General features: G+C 43.9%; 1 protein-coding gene across 1 annotated transcript; it reads left to right on the top strand.

The window, feature by feature from the left end:
• The first annotated feature begins 221 nt into the window (after positions 1–221).
• On the top strand, positions 222–21934 carry COG7 (component of oligomeric golgi complex 7). Its single transcript, XM_027469043.3, has 17 exons — positions 222–521; positions 748–896; positions 1427–1543; positions 1651–1819; positions 3499–3581; positions 4359–4481; positions 6235–6433; positions 8296–8423; positions 8754–8908; positions 10072–10188; positions 10698–10763; positions 12509–12695; positions 13913–14053; positions 14570–14653; positions 16250–16364; positions 19477–19620; positions 20958–21934. Exons 1-17 carry the CDS (start codon positions 359–361, stop codon positions 21122–21124), a joined length of 2307 nt encoding a protein of 768 aa, XP_027324844.1. The 5' UTR covers positions 222–358; the 3' UTR covers positions 21125–21934.

Raw genomic sequence — 21934 nt, forward strand, 5'->3', positions numbered from 1 at the left:
CCCAGCGCGGTTTCACTGGAGGGGCGGGCACGGGGCTGGGGGGGCTCGGGGCGGCGGCTGGCGGGGGGAGCGCTACCGGGGGGGGCCGGGGGGTGGCCGCCGGCCCTGCGGGGATAATCGGCGCTCCGGGATCACCGGGGGGCAGTGGGGGCACCGGCGGGCCCTCCCCGTCATCCAGCCCCGGGCAGGCTCCGCCCGGCGGGGGCGGTGCGGGGCGGGCGGTGTCCGCGCGGTGCCCGCCCGGTGCCGTACGGCGGCCGGGAGGAGCCCGGGAGCGGTTCCGGGTCCGGGTCCGGGTCCGGGTCCGGGTCCGGGTCCGTGTCGGTCGGCGGGGCCGCGGGGCCCGGTGCCGGTGGCCATGGACATCTCGCGGTTCGCGGCCGCCGACTTCGATGTGAAGAGCTGGGTGAACGCCGCCTTCCGCGCCCAGCAGGACGGCCCCGCGCAGGCGGACGCGCACGCGGCCACGCTGGTGCTGAAGCTGCAGGTCCTGATCCAGGAGGTCAACAACGTGCTGCAGGGTACGGCACCGGCACGGCCACCGGCACGGCACGGCCGGGGGTCTGAAGCCCTGAGGAAGCGCAGGCCTCGGTCTGTTAAACGAGCACCTTAAAGTTCACGTTGAAGTTTCACCCATACCGAGTTCTGTTATTTGCTTTTTAAGTGTCGTGGCTACTGAAATGCTGCTGCTGTCACACAAGGGCTGTTGCTGTGGTCGCCTCACTGTCCCGCTCTGTGCCCCTGCAGAAACGAGCCACCAGGCCCTCCAGAACATGCCGCGGGTGCTCCGGGAGCTGGAGGTGCTGAAGCAGGAGGCGACCTTCCTGAAGGAGCAGATGGTCCTCGTTAAAGAAGATATCAAGAAGTTCGAAGAAGACACGGCTCAGTCCATGCAGGCAGGTTCTCGCCTTCCTTAGTGCTCATTGGTAACACGAAATGCTGACATTGGTGGGCTTGGTCACGTTCAGCAGCCTGGTGAAGCAAGGATGCACAGCGACACTGTTAGCGTTAGGGCAGAAAGGGGGCAGGACGTGGGCTGGTGCAGGCTGCAGTCCTGCACGAAAGCTGGTCGTGTTTAAGTAGCTGTTAGCGAAGGAACGAGCTCTGCAGTCAGAGGAGCTGTCACCTGGTAGCGCCGATTGTCAAGGTTTCTGCCTGTTGGTAACTGGGGTACGTAGTGTTATCCAGGCCAAGTGGATACCAAAAGTACAGCTCGAGTATTCAAACTAACCTTTTGTTTGATTTTCAAAGTTGTTTTAACACCTCTAGCTCTTTCAGTCAGCTCCTTTCTCTTTGTAACAGACATACTCTTTTTGCCCAGTTTTTAAAATCTAAACTTAAAAATAACACCCGTAATGTAAGTAACTATGGCAGTCCCTCTTTCAATGGGTAATGTTTTTTGTTTTGTTTGTTTGTTTTCCTTCAGGTCCTGGTAGAGATTGACCGAGTGAAATCTAGAATGCAGCTGGCTGCCGAGTCGCTTCAGGAAGCAGACAAATGGAGCACGTTAAGTGCAGACATTGAAGAGACTCTTAAAACACAGGTAGGTACCACATTGTTCTGTTTGGTCTTTGGGCCTTCAGCTTCCCAGGCAAACTGCATTTAAAAGCAGGTTCTGGAAGTAAGCTCGTTACCTTTTCTTGGTGGCAGGACGTGTCTGCAATTTCGGCTAAGCTAACAAGTATGCAGAGCAGCCTGGCTATGCTTGTGGATACGCCGGATTACTCTGAGAAGTGCGTGCATCTTGAGGCTCTGAAGAACCGACTGGAGGCCATGGCCAGCCCTCAGATTGTTGCTGCTTTTAACTCTCAGTCTGTAGGTCAGTAAGGCTTGGTGTCATTTACTGTCGGTGCAGACTTTATCTGTTTTCAAAAAGTACAATGTTATTTGGGTGTGCAACATGTGTCCTGAAGGCTTCTGTCTCTGTGTTACGTGCTTTCTCTGGTGGAGCTGGGTGCAATGAAATGTTACGTGCTCTGTACTTGCCTGTGTGTCCAGTGCACCTTTGCAGTCTGGATTAGTTTATCTGCTTATAAAGGTCATGCAGATGTGCGAAATGGAGGTGCTGAGGCAAGGCTACCCTGCTGGCATAATTTAGTTATGCCGTGGATGCCCTCTAAATGGGAAATGCTGCTCAAATTGGCAGAAGGCCTCTGGTTTTGTGTTACCACAGTACTACTGGGCTTATTTGGGAGAATTGAGTGTTATAACCAAGATGGACACTTGTTTGGGAACATTCTGACTCTTGCTGCTCTCTAAAAAGTCGTTTTATAATATTTCTCCTTTATGTAGAGAATGATTTTATATTTTTTCTGAGTACAAAGACAGTTCTTTGTTCTCCTTTCCTCTCCTACTGTCACAGCACTTCTGAAAAATACTTGTTCTGGTTGCTGCCTCTCCTCTACGTCCACATGGAGGTGCTGCTGCAGGTCTGGGGCTGTGGTGTTGCACTGCACAGCCCTGCCTGGTGTCCTCACCTGAGTAAAGGCAGGGCGCTGCAGTGTGTGACTGCAGACAGCCAGAGGAAGAGGAGGAGGGAAGAAGCAGTTAGTGTTCATAGCTCCACTTGCCATGCTTCTAATGAATGAGACTTAATCCTTTGCAGAGATCTCCTCTCTCCCGTGCTGATTCTGGCTTTTCCACCAAAGAAAGCGTTGGTGCAAGAAAGTGGCTGGCAGCAGGTGCACTGGTACAAGGGCCTTTTCTTGGGCATGCTATTCAGAACAATTCAGTTTCAGTGCTGTTTGTATTGTCTTTTTAAAGTCTCTTTGGGGCATTTGGGGACATGCTTTTTTCACATTGAAGAGAGAAATTCTCTTTTTGTGAAGTCATGTTTGTTCCTGGAGTCCCGCTGCTATGAAGATAACACAAACACAGCCCCAGAGTTTGTAATCTGTGACTTCCGTAGCTGTAGAGCACTTAAGTAACAGCGTTCTAGTTGGTCTGCCCTCTGGGTCCTGTCTCATTACTAATTTCTCTAAGCCCAGATGTATTTTGTGGACAGAACTGAAGTCATTACCCGTATGGTACAAAGCAGGCTTCTGAGGAACATGAACTGAGGCTGTAAGAGCTAACCATGTTATTAATTGGTCTTGAGGCAGCTAATGTAGGGATCAGTTTGAGGAGTGGTGAAAGCAAAACTGAGGACTTTGTAAGGTATTTTCTTGTTTTGTAGATAGCAGCTTGTTTCTGGAAAATAATGTTTTCCTTCTAGAATGTGTTCTGGCTTTATCTGTCTTAATCCTAGAAGCGTTCACTGATTCAGAAGTTAAATCCATTCATCATGTCTGCTGTGTGTTCTTGTCTGCGTATGGGTTTTAGACAATTCTGCTTCTATTTGAGAAGATGAGCAAATGGAAGATGAGAGTGTGTCTTTCAGCTATTGTGCATCTTCACTCAAGAATTCTGTTGCTCAGTTGGGGATATATTCTTTAGTGTAACGTCCCTCCCTCTGCTTTGAGACTGATTGTTAACTGACAATTATTTTGTTTTAATTAGATCAGGCAAAAATGTTTGTGAAAGTCTTCACTGAAATTGATCGGATGCCTCAGCTTCTCGCTTATTATTATAAGTGTCACAAAGTAAGTATTTTGATAATATTTTAATGTGGAGGAGTGAACATTTGAATTCTTGCTGGGTTTAGGCCATAGGTGGCGCTACTACACCGCAGATGTGCTCCTGGTCCAAGAAGAATGGAACCTCTTCTTTGCCTGTCCCTGACTTTTCTTCCTGGCTCCTAACAGCTTTGGTTACTCCTCATGTTTTGAGAGTAATTCTCCATTGAGGGCTTTGTGTTCCTTTTCAAAATAGACATAGGATATGTGTGTTCTGCTTGAGTTATCTCTGTGCCTTGTAGTTGTTCTTGTTTTGCTTTTCTTGGATGTGGCTATGTCAGCAATAACTTTATTGCTGCAGTTTGCCAGCTGCTGACTTCTGTAAACTCTTTTCAGGTAAGATTAAAAGTTGGAATTCCAGACAGTTCTGTAGCCATAACCTGATCCTCAGAAGTTCTCTTATGACTGTGACTTTTGAGGATTAAGTTCAAGGCTAGGGCTTGCCAAGTATTTCAACTATTATGTGGGGATATCAGTTACAGTCTCATTTTATGAGTCAAATACCAACGTTAATTAAAACTTTGAATCAACTAAGAATCCTCTAGCTTCATGCTGAAAGTTGTTTCCTTTTGGTGGTGCTGAATTATCGAAAAGTGTTACGTTGAAATCAGGAGAGGAGAGTCGGGGTGGGCATTGTATTTTAGCACAAGTGCATTGCGTGGGAAGTTCTTGGTTCAAAATAACAAGATGGAGCTGTGTGAGCTGTCTGTTCTCCTCTCAGGACGGTTCTCCTTACCCCTGCAGGTGCAGCTGGTGGCCGTGTGGCAGGATCTTTGCCAAAGTGACTTGAGCTTAAATCGCCAATTGACTGAACTGTATGACACACTCCTGGGGACCTGGCACGCGCAACTTCAGTGGGCAACACAGGTGCAGTCACTGCTTCGTATCGGTGCAGCGTGCGGGAGAGGACGAGAGTGAGCACGCTCCCAGTTCTCAGAAAGCTCAGAGCGGTTTCCTGGGGCTCGATCTGAGTTACGCTCTGTGTCCTGTCAGTGCAAGGCAGGGCTTGCAGCTTTCAGTTTCTCGTCTAACTTGCAGACAAGATTTGATTTCTGGTGTTACACCAAGAGCAAGGTTGCCGTGTTATTGACGTTAAAGCTGTTCTATCACTTTCATCTATATCTTAAGTTAAATTGAATTTGTTGGTGTTGCAAATGTGTTCTGTTGCAAGACATTTGAAATGCCTGCATTGATTTATCGCTTGGCGTGGAGGAGGCCTTCAAGGTCATATAGGACTGACTCACATCACTCAGCGTGGGCTATCTGGGGGCTTTCTGCTGTCACCCCTTGAAGCCTGTGTGCTTGTTTTTCCTGCAAAGAATGATGTGGGATCCAAAAAGTTATTGTCCTTCTTTAGTGAAATGAAGAAGTAAGTTGGTATTGTTGCGCCTGTAAGAGTTTTTCATCCATGAAGGGTATGAGATTGTTATCTTCGTGTAATGAAGCCTGGTCCAGGTGCTAGGCCTTGTCCTGCAAAGGAGCTCAGTGTTACTTTGGAGTGTATTTTTTCTGCCTAATGATTTGATGTGAATTACAGGTCAGATGTCACCTTGCATGTTAGCAGATATTTTTTAAACTAGGGATCGAAAGAAAGAAATGGCACATGGGAGAAAGTTTGTGTCCCTCACTCTGTGTTCGTTTCTGCTTTCTGAAGAGCTGTTGGGCCTTTTTCACACTTCTCAGTATCTCCAGCAACCTTGCTGCAGCAGACTAGTGGTGATCCCAGCTTTCAGAGCAACTGAGAGAGAATAGCTGATGAGAGTCAAGATAAAAGGCTGTAATGCATGTTACACTTGTAGAGTTGAGGTTGGTGGATGTAAATAAATAAAGGTCCCAGCCGATTACAGTCTTCCTAGCCTTTCCAGTGCTGACTTCTTATCTGACCACTAAATTGGCTCATGATGTAGTACTGTTGCTTCATAGCTTACCCATGTGTGTATTTTTTTCCCCACACACCTGTGTAAACCGAGTGCACTGTTTTCAAATACCATTTTCTGCCAGCTGGATATTCCAGTGGCTGCAGTGCCTGTGTTCTGCTGAATTCAGTTTTTGACCTATCTTTAGTTTTTCGTCTTCTGCATTCGAAGTGCGGTTTCAGTGCAGTATCTGTAGACCTAGGCTTTGGTAACGGGGCTGACCTATGTGCTAGATCAGTGAGGTTCTTGTAGTCTTAGCAGGCCTTTTTCTGTGCAGGGCATGGAGAAGTCCAGCTCGGCTGCTTCTGGCTTCTCTTTTGGCTCTTTACTCCCTGGTCGTGGCAGCCTGCCTCTCTGCTGACAGCATCTGCAAACCCATCTGTTCTGCCTCTTCTGTCCCTGTTTCAGGAGCCCAGGTCTTTGTGGCAAGGGCATAAATAAAGGAGACTACGTTGGCCGTGACTGCCACGGGAAGTGGAGTGCTGCTTGTGCAAAGGCTGCTTCTGCTGGGCGGGCAGCAGCACGTGTTGGGGGGGAAGGTGCCAGCCGCTCAGCTGTCAGAACCCACGCGGTTTGTCGGTGTCTGCTGAGACAGTGACGTGTGGTTTGTACATCGTGGGGCTCTGTCTCGAAGCTATCTGCTGCTTCCTGCTGTGTTCCTGTGAGATAACACGCTTTTGCTAATAGCTTTTCTGTTACCACAGGTTTTCAAGAAACCCCATGAAATTGTGACTGTGTTGTTGATTCAGACTCTGGGAGCGTTGGTGCCTTCCATCCCTGTCTGCCTTGGCACTGCCATGGAAAGAACAGGCCAAGAAACCAAGCTCAATAAGCTGCTGGAGCTCTATGATGCCACCATCCACTTTGCAAAAGGGCTGGAAGTAGCCATGCTGCCAAACCTGAGTAGGTTCTTACACCAAGTTAACGCCTGTTGACACCTCTGTACAATTCCATTCTGAGATTTTGTTTAGTTTTACATGGAAGGAGGCATTACCTCTTCTGTGAAACATATTGTGAAAGATGACAAAGAATAAAAGTTGAGGAGTTTCCTGGAATTAAGTAACACCTTAATAAACAAGAGAGAACCTGTTAGAAAGCTGCTTCCATTGGATTTTTAAATTTAATTTGCAGTTTTTATGTTGATACTGGATTATGGTTTAATTAATTGATAGTGCCGGACCAAATATTATTCTGAATGGTTTGTAGCTTATTCCTTAGCAGCATCCTTGGCATTTGATTCAAAATCTGACCTATGTTTTCCTTATCCTGTGATGTTTGTCATCTCGTTTTGGTCATGACTTGGTGAATAATTCCAATGAACTGCAAAGTGGTGAGGTGCTGTGTTTACATAGGTTTATACCTAACCTGAAGTGTAGGCTCTTTATAGTCTTATATTAATCTGGTGGGGCTCCTTCAAAAACTAGGTATGGGAAAATCCTAACTTAAAGCTAATGGAGCATTTCTAATACTGTGTTTCCTGTTTTGCTTCATCGTAACATTGTCTTGAGCTACTTAAACCCAGATTCTTACTTGATCATGTAAATTACGATTACTGGGCAATTTCAGGGGACACGAGTGTCATTCTGTCTGTTTTTATTGCTTTCATGATTGTGTACTCTTGTCAGTCATTTTCTATTTTTGGCTTGGCTTAATTTGTGGGTCATATTAGAAAAGATTAAAAAAATTGAAATAATGATGTCAAAGTCTAAAAGGTGATGGAATGGGGAGACAACCGCTTAACTGTTTCACCTGAGTGTTTACAAAAGAAAAAAAAAAAAAAAGTTGCGTTCTGTATTTCCATCTCTTGTGCTGCAGGATGAGGTGTTTGGGACAGAAGTATCTCAAGAATGGAGAGGCCAGGTGACTCAGCAAAACAGGGTCAAACCAGTTCCTACTCGATGTGTGTGTGACGGGAGGGTTCAGTTATGAGTCACAGCACAATTCAGGTCGGAAGGGACCTCTGGAGATGATCTAGTCCAATCTCCTGCTCAAATCAAGGTCCGCTAGCAGCTCAAACCATGTAACTCAGGTTACTGTCCAGGCTGATCCTGAGAGTGGAGTGTGGATACTACTTTGGACAACCTGCTCCATGGATCGCCTGTCTGTGGGGTGTAAAAGTTTTTGGTTATAACCAGGATTCAAAGTAGTTTTGGTTTGGTACTAGTTCGGGTTTGTTAAAGCTTCCAGTTAACACCTAGTGTCCTGATCTGATTTGAGAAACAATCATTTTTGACCGTTTTTTTTTGTTTGGGTTTGGTGCAGCTACCTGTTCAACAGAATGTCACTGGGATGCTAAGTTCAGGGTTCCCATTCAGCTCTGGTTGGTGAACACCATGAAGTGGTAGTCTTCAGTGAATCAAGTTACTGTCAAATTATTTCAAGTCTGAAACAGGCTTTCTGGTAAATGAGAATTGCCCCTGGTTTGAATTGTGGCAGCTTTGTGTTACACTTCTCAAACGGTTTCAATACTTAGCTTCTACTGCAAATTGAAATGTTTAATAGATCGTTGTCACACAGCCTGTTTTGGAGGAGTTAGTTATTTTCTTGAGGTACCCGTTGAGGTAGAATATCTTGGTTTTAAGAAGCAGGTAGAGATATTAACCTTTTTAAAAATATCTATGTAGTTGAGACTTAGAGCTGTTGTGCAACATCGCAAGCCTACACAGGGAGCGTGCTCTAATTGAAGAACTCATGCATGTTGCTTGGAATAAAGTTTTTAGTATCACGTGCATTTACTTGTAGACTAAACATCTGATTCTTTGTAGAGGAGCAGAACCTGGTAAAAGTGATGGAACTAGCAGAAGCTGTGTATGATCCGTACAAACCCTATCAACTCAAGTACGGAGACCTGGAAGAAGAGAATCTCCTCATTCAGATCAGTGCAGTGCCCTTGGTAATTCAGCAGCTTTTGTTCATCTATGCGGGGAGAGGCTTAAAACTTCTACTAAATACGAGAGTCTTTGTGAGGGTTACTGCTCTCTTTCCTCCTGTAAAGTTTTGGTACTATTTTCTGTTTGCTGTATGTTTAGATATGGTTGAGTAAATTTTGCTTAAGAAATAAAGTTCAACATCCCTCTCAGGTCATAGGTAACTCCTTTCTTCTGCTCTTTCACCCAGTAGCAGGCACTGTGTAGATCTGTGAAGTCAGCCAAGAGCCGCAGGTTCCATAGAATTTACAGAGTTAGTTTCAACCTTTTTCTTTTTTTTTTTAATTGTTATTTAGGAGCATTGGGAAGTAATTGACTGTGTCCAGGAACTGAACCATTCAGTCAACAAACTCTTCATTCTGGCTTCTGGAGCCATTGACAACTGCGTTAAGCTCACCGATGGACTGGGAGTATGTGGGCTTCTTAAGGCCCTGAAAGCTCTCTTCACAAAGTAAGGTGCTTTTATTTGCACTACTGTGTATAACCTAAGGGAGTAGGAAGTATTCAGCTTGTGGCCAAGGACTTTGTAGTTTATGAAAAATGATTGAGCGCTGAAAGTATCTATAAACTTAATGTGAATCACCTGGCATCCCCTTCTACCTCTTCTATGATTCAGGCAGTCACTGTTTCTTAGTGGAAAAATGGAAGATTTTATAGCTAACGGGAAGACTTCCCTCAACCATTTCCCATTCTGGTTGGGCTGAATTTTCATTTTATTAAATACTTTTGGAAGGAGAAATGTTTCCACAAACAAAATATGACGAAAGTAGATCAGGCTGATGAAAGTAGAACTAGTGGGGAAATACATACTTACTGAGACAAGCAACCTCATATTCAAAATCTGCTTGTAAGTGCAAGATACCCTAATGAGTGAGGTTCACTCTAAGTTCTTGCTTTAAAATGTCATTGACAGACTTAAATGGTATTCCAGTACTGTTAACTTCCTTATTCCTTCCTGATATTGAAAGCACTGTTCATGAGCTCTTACTTCACTGTCCTGTGAGGAAGAGGAAAGAGAAAAGCACCCTTCCCTGATCTCATCTTCTTTATGGGCAATTACATAGTGTGCGTGCCTCCAGCTTATGGGCATCGTTTAGAAAGGAAAATAAGACTGGGGGGGGACAAAACAAAATGTTCTCCTCTTAAACTCATTCTCATCTGGGGAGTAGCTGAGAAAACAAATTCATGAGATTGTTGTCACTGTGTTCCTGGAATAAGGGCCAAGTGATGGTGGAGTAGCAGTAGCTTTATAAGCTTTGTCTGGTCTCTCCTAGGAGACGTGATCAGTGCAATGCTAACAAAAATATCTTACTCATACCTTATCATAAGAGTGAAAAGTTCCTAGTAACCCATATGCAGCAAATTGAAGGAGCAAACACATGAGCTAAGTTTCTCCCTGACTTCTAGTGTAGGCCTGGAAGGACAGTGCCTGATCAGTTCTTCACATGCATGTGCTTGGGCTGGAACAACAGCATCTCTTGTGAACTCTTCTAATATTTTTAGTTCTTGGCCATTGCAGAAGGCTTAATGAGCAGATGAAAGGACATGCAGTAAGTTGCTCTCCAGTCTGTTGTCTTACACTAGTGCTTGTCTTCTCTCCATTTGCCATTGCAGGTATACTTCTGACTTTACAAACACATTGCAGTCTATACGAAAGAAATGTAAACTGGATGATATCCCATCAGACTCCCTTTTCCAGGAAGACTGGACGGCATTCCAAAACTCTGTTCGGTAAAGGGCATTTTTTGCCTGGCCCAGCACTGATTTTTGTAACGAAGTTGGAAGGGAATTACTTGGGGTCATTTTACACAAGTTCTTAGCACAGAACGCAGGGCTACGTCCACTTCGCTGTAGTGTTGCTGGGAGTGTTAGTATTAGTGACAAGGTTTCAGATTGCTGCTGGCACAATAAGTGCAATGTGGCCCCCCTCCCTGTCTGGAGCAAGACTATGTGTCATATCACTTGAAATAGCAGCAGATCTTAGAATGGTTCCCAGTGACAATGAACTGGCATTAGCCATGGTGGCAGCAAATAGCATGCTGATGAGGGTGTTGGACAGGATGGTGTTAACAAATAGATGTAGAGTTAGTAGCCATAGTACAAGATGTATGCACTGTGGGCTGTGGTTTGGTTATTGCATTTTTTAACTTACTGACACCTGGCTGAGATGGGTTGTCTGGGGATCTGGCATTATCTGCCTAAAAGTTTACAAAATATGTTTTTATCTTGTTCTTTCCCAGAATAATTGCTACTTGCGGTGAGCTCCTTCGTCAGTGTGGAGACTTTGAGCAGCAGCTAGCCAACAGGTAAGCATTACTGGACTGAATACATAAGCTGTCAAGATAGATACCAAGTCAAAAAAAAAAAATAAAAACTTGGCAAGGTGCTTTAACTTCGTAGACCACAGATGGAAGAGCAGAGCCACTGCAATTTTTTATCCCATCTTTTGAAACATCAGAGATGGATTGCACACTGTCTCACTCAGTCCTGTGCTCTGGGACAGCCGTAAGAATCATTTTTTTCTTGGACAGCTGGCTGGTGTGTCTTGTTCACCTGGCTGGGCATCAAATGGACTGCTACATTGTGGTCAGGAAGGAATTTTCCACCAGATCAAATTGGCAAGATTCTTACCCCCCCTTGTGACATGGGACATGAATCATTTGCTGTCATGCATTTAGGTGTGCCTTAACTGATCAATTCCTCGTAACTTGAGGAGCCCAAAGCATGGGCAGCATGTAGATCTTTTGTTGCTTGTGAGCAGTGTAGTGTTCAGCCTCTTGAATGTGGAAATACTTTATTCTGACTCAAGTGGCTGTACTTGGTGTAAGACATAGCGGCCTGCAGTGCCCACAAGGCTGGGATTGTTCCACATTTTCCAGACTTCCTGAGAGCCCAGTCAGCATAGTATTTATGCAGTCTTCTACTTGCACAGTAGAAGTGAGAGCTGGCTGTAATTAGCATCTTCCACCAATGATACTCTTTCCCAGCGTTGACACTCAAAAACCATTAGAAGTTCTTCAGCTGTTCAAAACTTGCATCTGGTTTTCAATTTCTTCTCTCTTCTGTGTCCCAGAAGAATTAGCCTTGTATTGAAAAATACATGTATAAAATATGTATTACACGTGTGTGTGAATATCTATTCATACGTGTACGTATATATGTGTGTGTGTGAATAGAATCTATGAATATATGCATGCATACCTAACTGCCACAGGTAAGCCACAAGGCAGTCGGCAGTACCCCGGGTACAGTTTTACAGGTGCAGTAAGCTGATCTACAAGGTGAATTGGACCAGTTGCATGATATGATCAACAAGTAACCTTGTTCAAAGAGGAATGCTTTTAAATTAGGCTTGCAGACAAGTGTGAGTCTGTTCTGTCAAACACCACAGTGCAAAGGGTAAAGGAACTTGGGGAAAAGTAGCATGGCTTCTGCTCTTCAGCTGTTCACAAACACACCCTAAACTACCTAGTGATCAGACCAGACAAAGATTTATGCCCCATATTTACTGTTTCTGAAACCCCAAAGGCAATGGTAACTAGTTTGTAGCGGGTTTATTTGCTGTGACAAAGGGAGGGAGTGCACTCTTACAGCTCTACTCTTCCCTCCTGGAAACTGTGAGAACCTCATCTCAAAGCATTTCTACCAGTATCTAGAACTGTATGGTCTCTTTGCAGTGTTTTTGCTACCAGTTGCTTCTTAGAATTTGATGTGACTGCTTTGTCATAAAGATTTTTTTCTCTCTGTGGAGGGCTCGCTGGGCATTGTGCTTCCAGGTTGCTCAGTAGGAAGCTGCAAAGTGCTCTGTGATGCTGCCCTCCAGCTCTGGGAGGGAAGGTGTGCAGCTGAACCAGCCATCACCTCTCGGGGCAGAACAATAATCACAGGCTGTGTCAGCAAGGTGATGGAGCCAGAGGCCCCAGTAGCTCTGAGTGCTATTTTTTCTCTCACTTACTTTGAGATGCTGCCATGGGTTGTCTTTGGAGCAACAGGAGGACAACAGTACTGATTTTGGAGAATTTTGTTGGTGACTTTTTACGCTTGTTTTCAGGATTTTGTCAACTGCTGGGAAGTATCTCTCGGACTCCTACAGCCCTTGTAGTTTTTCTGGCTTTCAGGATGCCAGTTCTACAGAAAAGAAGAGCTCTGTAAAGAATCCCTGGCAGGAATACAATTACCTTTTGAAGGAGAATCCATCCGAGTATGCCAGCCTTATGGAAACACTTTACACCCTAAAGGTAGCTTTGGAGCCTTGGAGAACCTGCCTTTATATCAGGCTGCTGTTAGGTCTGTATTTGGTAGATGAGGCCTGGATTCCCCCTGCAGTGCAATTACATTTCATCCCTTTTGAGGGGCTATGCTCTGCTGAGAGAGAAAATGCCCAAACGTAAAGCCTGGGCTCATTTCATCTCTTTGCCAGGTCATGTCTGTTTTGTGAACATGCCCCTGTAAATTCACGTGGGGGAGATTCTGTCACAGGAAGCATTGGGGTGATAGTGCTTAAGCCATCTCAAATTTTGGGCTTCACATACTGGCTTCTCAAGACGTTATTTGCTAGTTATACTCCACTGCTATATCCATTCTGAAATGTAATTCTGCAAGATCATTCAAGCATGCATCTGTGAACAGGGTAGAATGACTCTAGTTATCTTCTTGTGGATCTAAGTTATGTTTGCCGTCATCAGTCATTTATAATAGTGAAGTCGAGGTTATGAATTCTGTCTCTTATTTCCTCAAAATGTTTTGATTTCTTTTGTACTTGATTCACCTGCAATGTATGCAGCTCTGCCATAAGTGTGTTGACTTTAAATCTTTGCTAAACAGTCAAGTTTCATATGTACTCTTCATGTAAAACTCTTAGCTCAATTCCATGCAGGAAATTACTTGCACCGTTTGAGTAAATGGTCATATTCATAATTCTTTTATTGCAGACAATTAAATTATATTTTCTAAAGTTTCTTTTAGAGTTTACCTGGCAGAATATAATACACTTTCTGTGTTTCTGCCCTCTCTGCCCAAATAAGGTAGGAAAATTGGAGGGAACTGGATTGTGGTTTATTTTTTTTCATCTCTACTAGGGAAGGTGTAGAACAGACGTAGTGCAACGTGAAGCTTTGTACCTGTTCCAGAGGCATTCTGATCAGGTGCATGTTATAATGACAGTTTTGCCATCTTCTCTGCAGATTTCTCACTATTTGGCCTCAACTAGTACCTCGCATGGCCAGAACATGATGCTGATTCTTTGTTAAACATTTCAGGCAGCAGTGCTCAGTTTCTGTCTCAAAAAACTAGCTGGAATAGGGCATCCCAAAGGAAGCAGGCTGTGCTATGGCAGGGGAAAGCTATTTTTATTAGGATAGCCTAATAAAGACCTCTTTAAGAATGTTAACATAGCTTTTCTGTGGTCAGTTTAATGTCATCTGTATGTAAACATTTTCCTTTGTGTGTGCGTTAGGAAAAAGGTACAAGTAACCATAACCTGTTGTCCTCATCTCGATCTGCCCTAAGCCGCCTCAACCAGCTGGCACACCACCTGGCTTTTGATTCTGTTTTTCTTCGCATCAAACAACAACTCTTACTTGTTTCAAAGATGGAGGTGAGTAATGGGTACATTCATCTGATCTGAACCTGCAAGGTTTACCCGTGGGATACCTTAGGGTGGAGTACAGCTCAGTGTTGCTTACCTTTCTCCTTTTCGGAAAATTTCCCTATGGTATCACCTTTCTTCCTTGAACTGTGCTCAGTGGAAAAGTTTACTTCCCTTCCTCCACAGCATTTGCAGCAGACAGTTATGTTTGGAAGCTGTGATGTTTGTTTGAGATGATGCTTTTCTAACCTGTGAGAGCAAGTATTTCCCATAGGGATCTGTGAAAAAGGATGTGTATATTTTGGGGATGAAAGAGAACAAGGGAAGCAGTTTTCTCACCATCTGTCCTCTGTTTTCTAGAGAAGCCTTTGGTATTCTTAGCTTGTGTTGTCGGGTGACCCCTTCTCAGAATACTAATGGATGTCATGCTCCAGAAAGTCATAAATAAGATTTGCCTTTCTTTCTTTTTTTTTTTTTTTTTTTTTTTTTTTTTTTTTTTTTTCTTCTTTTTTCCCCCCCTTACAGGGTTGGAACTCTGGTGGCATTGGTGAGACCCTGACAGAGGACTTGCCAAACTTTAGCCTGACTCCTCTGGAATACATCAGCAATGTAAGAGCGTGCAAAGATAGTCACTAGAAGCTCAGTGCTGGAAACAGCCTGAGCTGTTATCCTTCTAATCCCCATTTGACTTGCTGTTTTCTCTTTCTAATGCAATAACAACGAAACCTTTCTGATATTGAGGTGTCCTGAATGGAAAGGCAGAGTGAGCTGTTCATTCCTCCTGACTGGGTACTCCTCAGTTCTGTGCTGCTGAACATCATTTAAATTCCTCTTCCATTCTCCTTGTTGGTGTTTCAAGTTACTGCCACATTTGCAGTTCAGATATTAATATTAGCTGCTCTTGCTTTCTTAATACAAAATATAATTTAAGAAGCATTTTTTTTTAATGTTACTGTTATTCTGTACATCACACGGGGAACAGATTTTTCAAGGACAGGCTGCAACCGAAAGCTTTTAATATTTTGTTTTCACCTGGTTTATGGCCTATAGAAGTGGGTAGTCAGACAACTTGTGGTATAATTTAATCGTGAGTAGTTCTGAATTTAGCTACCTGAGGTCTTTTATGAGGTTTAGAAAGTTCGTGGGTAGTGTATCAGGTAAAATTTCAAGGGAAGGTTGCTTTTGAATTTCTAAATAGCTTTCTTATTAACACAGTTCAGCAAGAGAGACCTGCACATTGGTGAGAGGCTGAATATGCTCACATCACTTTAACTGAAAGTTAAAACTGAGGTGTTCATGGCTGTTACTTGATTCTGTGGGGAATCAAAGGACATTTCTGCCTGTCCAAGGCAAAGAGGAACTTCAGAAAGTTTCAGATAGCATTTGTTTTCAGGTCTTTTTGGACATCTTTTGAGATCTACCCTTTATCCAAGTGCTGAGCGATAGGTGGGTCAAGACTGAGTCAAGACTTAGTTTTGGTTAGTCTTGGAATTACTCTACGACATTATGCAGTAAAACTGAAAACTAAGAAGCTGAAATTGCAGTTCAGAAACAAATTGATATGGCATTTATGATGTGTAGAATAGGATGCAAAGTGCTGTGAGCTTGGGAAAATATCTGTTAATGACTATGCTCCGTAATGGGGATGCACAGTACTCTGAACTGTGCTTGCATCTAAGAATATTCTGTGTGGCTCGAGATCATCACTTTATACACAGTGCAGTATTTGTTGCATGTCTAAAGTTATGTAGCTCATGTGTGCGAGTTTGTGGGCATGCAGCCTGCCTGGGAGTGAGACGTTTCTATAACGCATTGTTACGTTGCCACTTGAATCCATGTTTCCTCTTCTGTGCTTCTGTTTGGTTCAGTCTCTTAGATTCTGATCAAGAAAAAAAAAAATTGCCAGGAACACTGCAGATTATCAAAAATGTGCATAGAGCAACAGTTCTCTGTGCAGTTTTTTCTTAATGTGGTTGTTTTAATGACTGGCTCAATGACTTCCTCAGAAAGTATTTCTTGTACAAAGTGTAATGATAAGCAGGAGACTTATAAGAGAGGTTTGTTTCTGAGCTACTGTGGGTTAGTGAGCCGTTGTCCAGCTCAGCTTTCTGCTTTCAGGTGTGGATAGCTGTGGTTGATAGTTCTTTAGCAAAGCACTTGCTTCGCGTTTGTTTAGTGACTCAGCTTTTTGTGCTTTTATTCTAGATTGGGCAATATATTATGTCGCTTCCTCTCCACCTTGAACCATTTGTCACTCAAGAGGATCCTTCTTTGGAACTGGCATTGCATGCTGGAAAACTGCCTTATCCCCCAGAACAAGGTAGGGTGAAAACAAAGACCTCGTGTGTCTGGAGGAAAGCTTTCACATTTTGACATTACAAGGGCACGCTGCATTATGGTAGCAGAGCTGTTTGAGATGCATTTCCTACTGCCTGTTCATGCTCTTTCTTCCAAGAGTCTCTTGGTATTACCCAGAAGGAGCCTCTAAATAATCAACAAAGCTACTTTTTAGTTTTGTTCAAACAAGAAGCTTTAGCAAAGTCTATTTAAATTCATTGTTCATTAGAACTGTGGATTGGATGCCGGGTGTGAATTTTTACTGTTTCATAGCTGGAGCAGTATCTAATTTCCTAGGTGCTTTCTCACAATCAGCTTGAGTATCTGATATGCTCGCTCTTGTTCCTTGAGGATGTTGAGCTACCATTGCCATCGTTTTTGGGGTGCTCATTCACAGCACAGTTCTGTGATACTGATACTGGATGTTCTACTATCTCTCATTAAGCTCAAAACTAGCATTTAGAGTAGTTTATTGCATTTCATTTAGTCCTTAGGGGACCACCTTTGCTCTGAAAGTGGAGAGGAGGAGGCACAGGTGTACCAAGTCCTTACATGCTACACGCAGACCCAGCTATTTTCTGGAGTTACCTGTGTTTAGGCTCATATGAAAACAAGCCATTTTAAACCCACTTGGAGATTAAAAATAAATAAATAAAAATTGAGCTCTTTGAGCCTCACATTAAGACCTGATTTTTAGTGCCTGGTTACTTTTGTTGCCTGTTCTCTGTTTTGGGCATTTTCATGTATTTCAGGAAATAGGGATGTCAGGATGTGACACCATTTTAGAACTTTGGGTTTACCACTATTGTGGAGAGGGATGAGATTATTGCCTAGCATGGTCTGTTAGTCATATTTTTGTACATCACTGGACTGTAGTCTTTTTGCTACAGTCCTGTGCTAAGAACCTGTGTCAAAGTGAAAATCCCAGTGACAAAAGCTTCCCAGAGTCACTGCTTTTCAGAGCAAGAATCTCCTGGGTTTTTGGTGTCCATCAGTATTGATTTCTATTTGATGACAGTATTACAATGTGCTTGGTTTGTGTTTAGCTGTATTTGTGCACTAGGAGGTGGCAGGGAGGAAATTCCTGTCGACTGATGATCATGTTTGAATAGCTTCTCAGCTGAGCTTTTATAGCTTCTGCTCCTTATCATGTCCACGGTTCGTGGCGAGGCTTGGACTGCCTCGCAGCTTGCTGGATGGGGAGTCCTGCTCCAGCTTTGCACTCCTACCCTCTCGTTTGTGCTGCTTCCGTGGCAGGGCCAGTTCTAGTCTACTCCACAGAAAAGGAATCACTTTTTAAATTTTATTTATTTATTGGGACAGTTTCTTTCAACAATATGTCAATGAAGAGATTTAAAGCAACTTCCTAAGAATGCTACAATGCATCAGAGCTGCACAGGAGTGAGCAGCAAAGAGCAGGCGAGGAGGAAGCTCGTGACTTTGTTTAGAAGCAGTGGGTTGTGAGGTTGGCTGACCATCTGTGACTGTGCCACCACAGTCTTCTCATCGAGGCCCTGGAGTGTGTCCAGAGCAGGGCTACGAAGCTGGTGGGCCTGGGACACAAGTCCTGTGAGGAGCAGCTTTGGGAACTGGGGGGTTCGGTCTGGAGAAGAGGAGGCTCAGGGGAGACCTCATGGCTCTCTGCAACTACCTGAAAGGAAGCTGTGGGGAGCTGGGGGTCGGCCTCTTCTTGCAGATAACTAGTGATAGGACCAGAGGGAATGGCCTCAGGTTGCACTGGGGAGGTTCAGGTTGGAAATGGGGAGACATTTCTTCCTGTTGCTAGAAAAAGGAAGCTGCCGAGCTCCTTTTCCTCAGGAATAAATTATTTGGTCTTAAGCAAAGTAGTAATGCTGTTTACTTGTCACAACTTTTTCCTCTGCCTCTGTTCTCTGTAAATCCAGGAAAAGCTACTGTTATACCCTCTGTGAAATGTTAACCTGTGCTTATCTGTTCCAAAGGTTAGGATCCCATGGTCAGCAACTGGTCTGCAGTCTGTCTTGTTTCAGGACAGGTTCTGCATCTTTGGGAATTGCTTTTCTTAAGGGTCCACCTATGTGTTCTGTCTCTGCAGCCAGGATCTTGCTCATAAGAATGCGATTCTGAAATGCTGACCACTTCGTGTAATTTAACGGTTTTAACTCTAGCTGAAAAATCATTAGAGCTCCCCTGCTACTACCAGCGCCACCTGAGCCTTCAGCGATGAGATACGGGGCAGAATGGCTAAAACCCGTGTACTGAGGGAAATGCAGGTGGTGCAGGTGGCTGCTGACACAGCTATGGTGCAGTTGCCTATTCAAGACTTTCTCCTCAGAACGCACTTCAGAAGCCCTGAGGAGTTCTTTCTGGATGTCTTTCATTAATTTCTTGCAGCAAGCTGGGTTTTGGCTCATGTTTGTTCTTCAGATGGCTGTTCTTACCTGTTGTGTCGTTAATCCTCTTGCATTTAATAGTGGCTACATAACACTTCCCAGCAGGTTGGCAGCACCCCAGCATTTGCTGTGGTTAATCTCTTTTCAGTGGTGGTTTCCACTGACAGTCAAGGAAGTGTAGACCTTGGTATTTATCATCTTCTCTAGACTTCTGAGAATATGCTCTTTGGTTTAGGTTTTAACATTAATTATTTTGTCATTTTAAAGAATTTACATGTTTAATAGTTTATTAATTTTCAAGATGAAGATGAGCACAGAATGACTCTAAGGCATTGAGGAAAAAAACGTGTGAATCCATGTAATTGCAGTAGTTTGTAACCAGTCCTCAAAGATGATCCTATACACCATGCCTGGCAGTGCCTCTGATTGCAGCCTGATCTCCCAGGCTGGTGATCAGGTGGTCAGGTCTTTAGAAACTGTTAATCTGGAGGAGTTAGAGAGGGAAGTGAAGTGTTCTGGGTCTTGAGCTAAATGTTATTTTACATCACAGAAGATATGTAGCTGCTTTGATTACTACAAAAACAGCTGATAAGATGAATCCTAATCAATACATTAACATCTTCTAGAAGAAACGGTTAACCATTTATGAATTATGTCTTGTTACAAAACCTGCAAATGAAGGTGAGCGAGACTGCTGACAGCTAATGAGAATTTTTTGTTCAGGAGATGAATTACCTGAGCTGGACAACATGGCTGACTACTGGCTGGGCTCCATCGCCAGAGCTACGATGCAGACTTACTGTGAAGTCATCCTGCAGATACCAGAGCTCACAGTACATTCAACAAAGCAGCTTGCCACAGACATTGGTAAGCTCAGTGTACCCCTTGTCCTGAAAAGCGTCGCTGTAACACATGGGCTCTTCCATTGTGTTAAAGGAACTGCAACGTGGGTTCCTCCTTTAGTCCTGAGCATGATTTTCTAGTAGGTACTCCCACTTCTTAACTGCTTTGTGCTTCTGACTGTGAAAGTCAGGGCCATTCGGAACTGACAGGATTTCCTTACAAGCCAGTCTTAGCAAGGAAGACACTTGTTCGTCATCTTTTCAAGTATGGCACTGCCCTTTTCCTTCTTATTGGTGCTGTGTACTTCCAGCATATCATATGTGGGGTATGCAGCATGTTCTGAGTCTGCTGGGAAGTGCTCCAGTAGGTTACAAAGGGAGCACCTGGTTGATTTTCTCCATCCACATAATAGCTGGAATAGGGAAAATGGGCCAAAGGCTTTTAAAAAGTCATTGTGGATCACCTGACCATCATCCTGCAGTACAAAACTTATCGTATCAGCTCCTCGGTGAAGGTTAACTTACTGCCCTGCTGCTCTGCAGGTGTTAGATGACTAAAGATACTTTCAACATGGAAAAATTTTTGGGAACAAAGTGGAAGATAGTTGGCACGTGTTCACCTCTGCCTTATTCCATGTCATGCAGAGTGACTGAGGGAGGACTGATGGAAGGTGTTGGGAAAGGTGACGTGTAGAATGTTGAGGAGATGGGTTTTTTCTTATCCTAAACTCATGAAAATGCCACCACCACACAACTGCTACAACTGGTGTTAATGCAAGTTAGCCCTTTTCCCTGCTGTAAGTCATGGGTGCTGATTTCCCCCTGGCCAAGCTTTAAAGTTAAAGATACAGACAACATCTCCTCAGCTGACATGAAAGTATGCTTGAATGCTTGTGAACTCAGCCTTCAATCTTATCTTTTGTGGTATTGCTTAAAAACAAACCACTGGAGTAGCAGCTGGTTGCTTGACGTTCTCCCCGGTTCATCCTTAACTTCCCCAACCAGCTTGGAGCCAGCGAGCTGGAATTCCCTCCCACCTCCTCAGCCATTCTCCTCTGCAGAAATTCCCATTTTTGCTGCAAGCTCTTCACATCTGAAAGTGCAGTTGTGATCTGTCGTGTGCGGATACTGAAGTGTGGCACAATGTGTCTCAGTCTTCTGAACTCAACAGCTGTCTGAACTAGTGTACAGGAAGCCAAAGGTGCCCGTCAGTCAGCACGGTCCGCTTCCAAATGCACTGCAGTTCTTGGTTTTGAGCTAGCAGTGACAGTTCCAGCTGTCATGAACAACAACTTGTATTTGGGTGCTGCTTGCACAGTGTCTGTTGTCGGTTCAAATACATGTTTATCCTTACTCTTACAGATTATCTAATAAACGTGATGGATGCCCTTGGCCTTCAGCCGTCAAGAACACTGCAAAATATTGTAACTCTGTTGAAGGCAAAACCAGAGGACTACCGGCAAGCTGCAAAAAGTGTTCCTCGCAGAATGGCCAGCAGCATTGCTGCAATGAGAGGCCTGGAGTGTTAGCTGTAACGTCTCCACTGCTAGATTCAATTCAAGGGCTGAACTGCCTTTTTTTTTTTTTTTTGATTCTGTACAAACTTTGCAAGGACTGGGGAAATGTTTCTGGAAATAAGAGAGATTTTTATCTGAATAAGTTTTAACAATTGCCTTATTCCAGGAAAAGCTGGTTCCATTTTTCCATCTTTAGAAATGTAGAAAGATGTCCCACAACCAAATTTACCCAAAACTATCTGGACTATCTTGAACAGGCTGAGTGGCGCTGACTTCTAAGCAGGAATGTTCTGCTGCCAGCTGGAAGTTCATGCTTCACATCGGCAAGATGACCGGCTTTTTCGTAAGAGTTTAATCAATTCTGAATCTAAAATTAGGGGGTAGGTGCAGCAAAGATCAACTGATTGGAAGCTCTCTTACCTGGTGGCAGTGGTCATTGCTCAAGTTTGTCATTATTCAAAGCCAAGAAGACAGCCTCATCAATTAGTAGAAGAAGCATGATCAAGCTCAGTTCTGAGAATGAAACCAGTCTTGTAGGTTGTTTCTTTTGAGATTAATATGTCCTACTGAAAGCTATTTAAATTTAATGAAAGTTTCATTTTCTTGTAAAATTCATTAAAGCTTGACCTATCTTTGTAAAACGTCTTGTCTAGCCTAAGTACACTTCCAGAACTTCCACAGCTTTTTGTTAATGAGAAAACTGGGCAAAACACAAAGAGGTCCTAAAACTGTAATGCCAGCTGTATAAACTGTGCTCTATAAAACCTTACGTGCAAGCTCTCCTGTTTTGGAGGAGAATAAAATCTTTCTTCCCTGTCTTTA

The sequence above is a fragment of the Anas platyrhynchos genome, chromosome 15, assembly GCF_047663525.1.
Source record: "Anas platyrhynchos isolate ZD024472 breed Pekin duck chromosome 15, IASCAAS_PekinDuck_T2T, whole genome shotgun sequence".
Taxonomy (NCBI): Eukaryota; Metazoa; Chordata; class Aves; order Anseriformes; family Anatidae; genus Anas; species Anas platyrhynchos.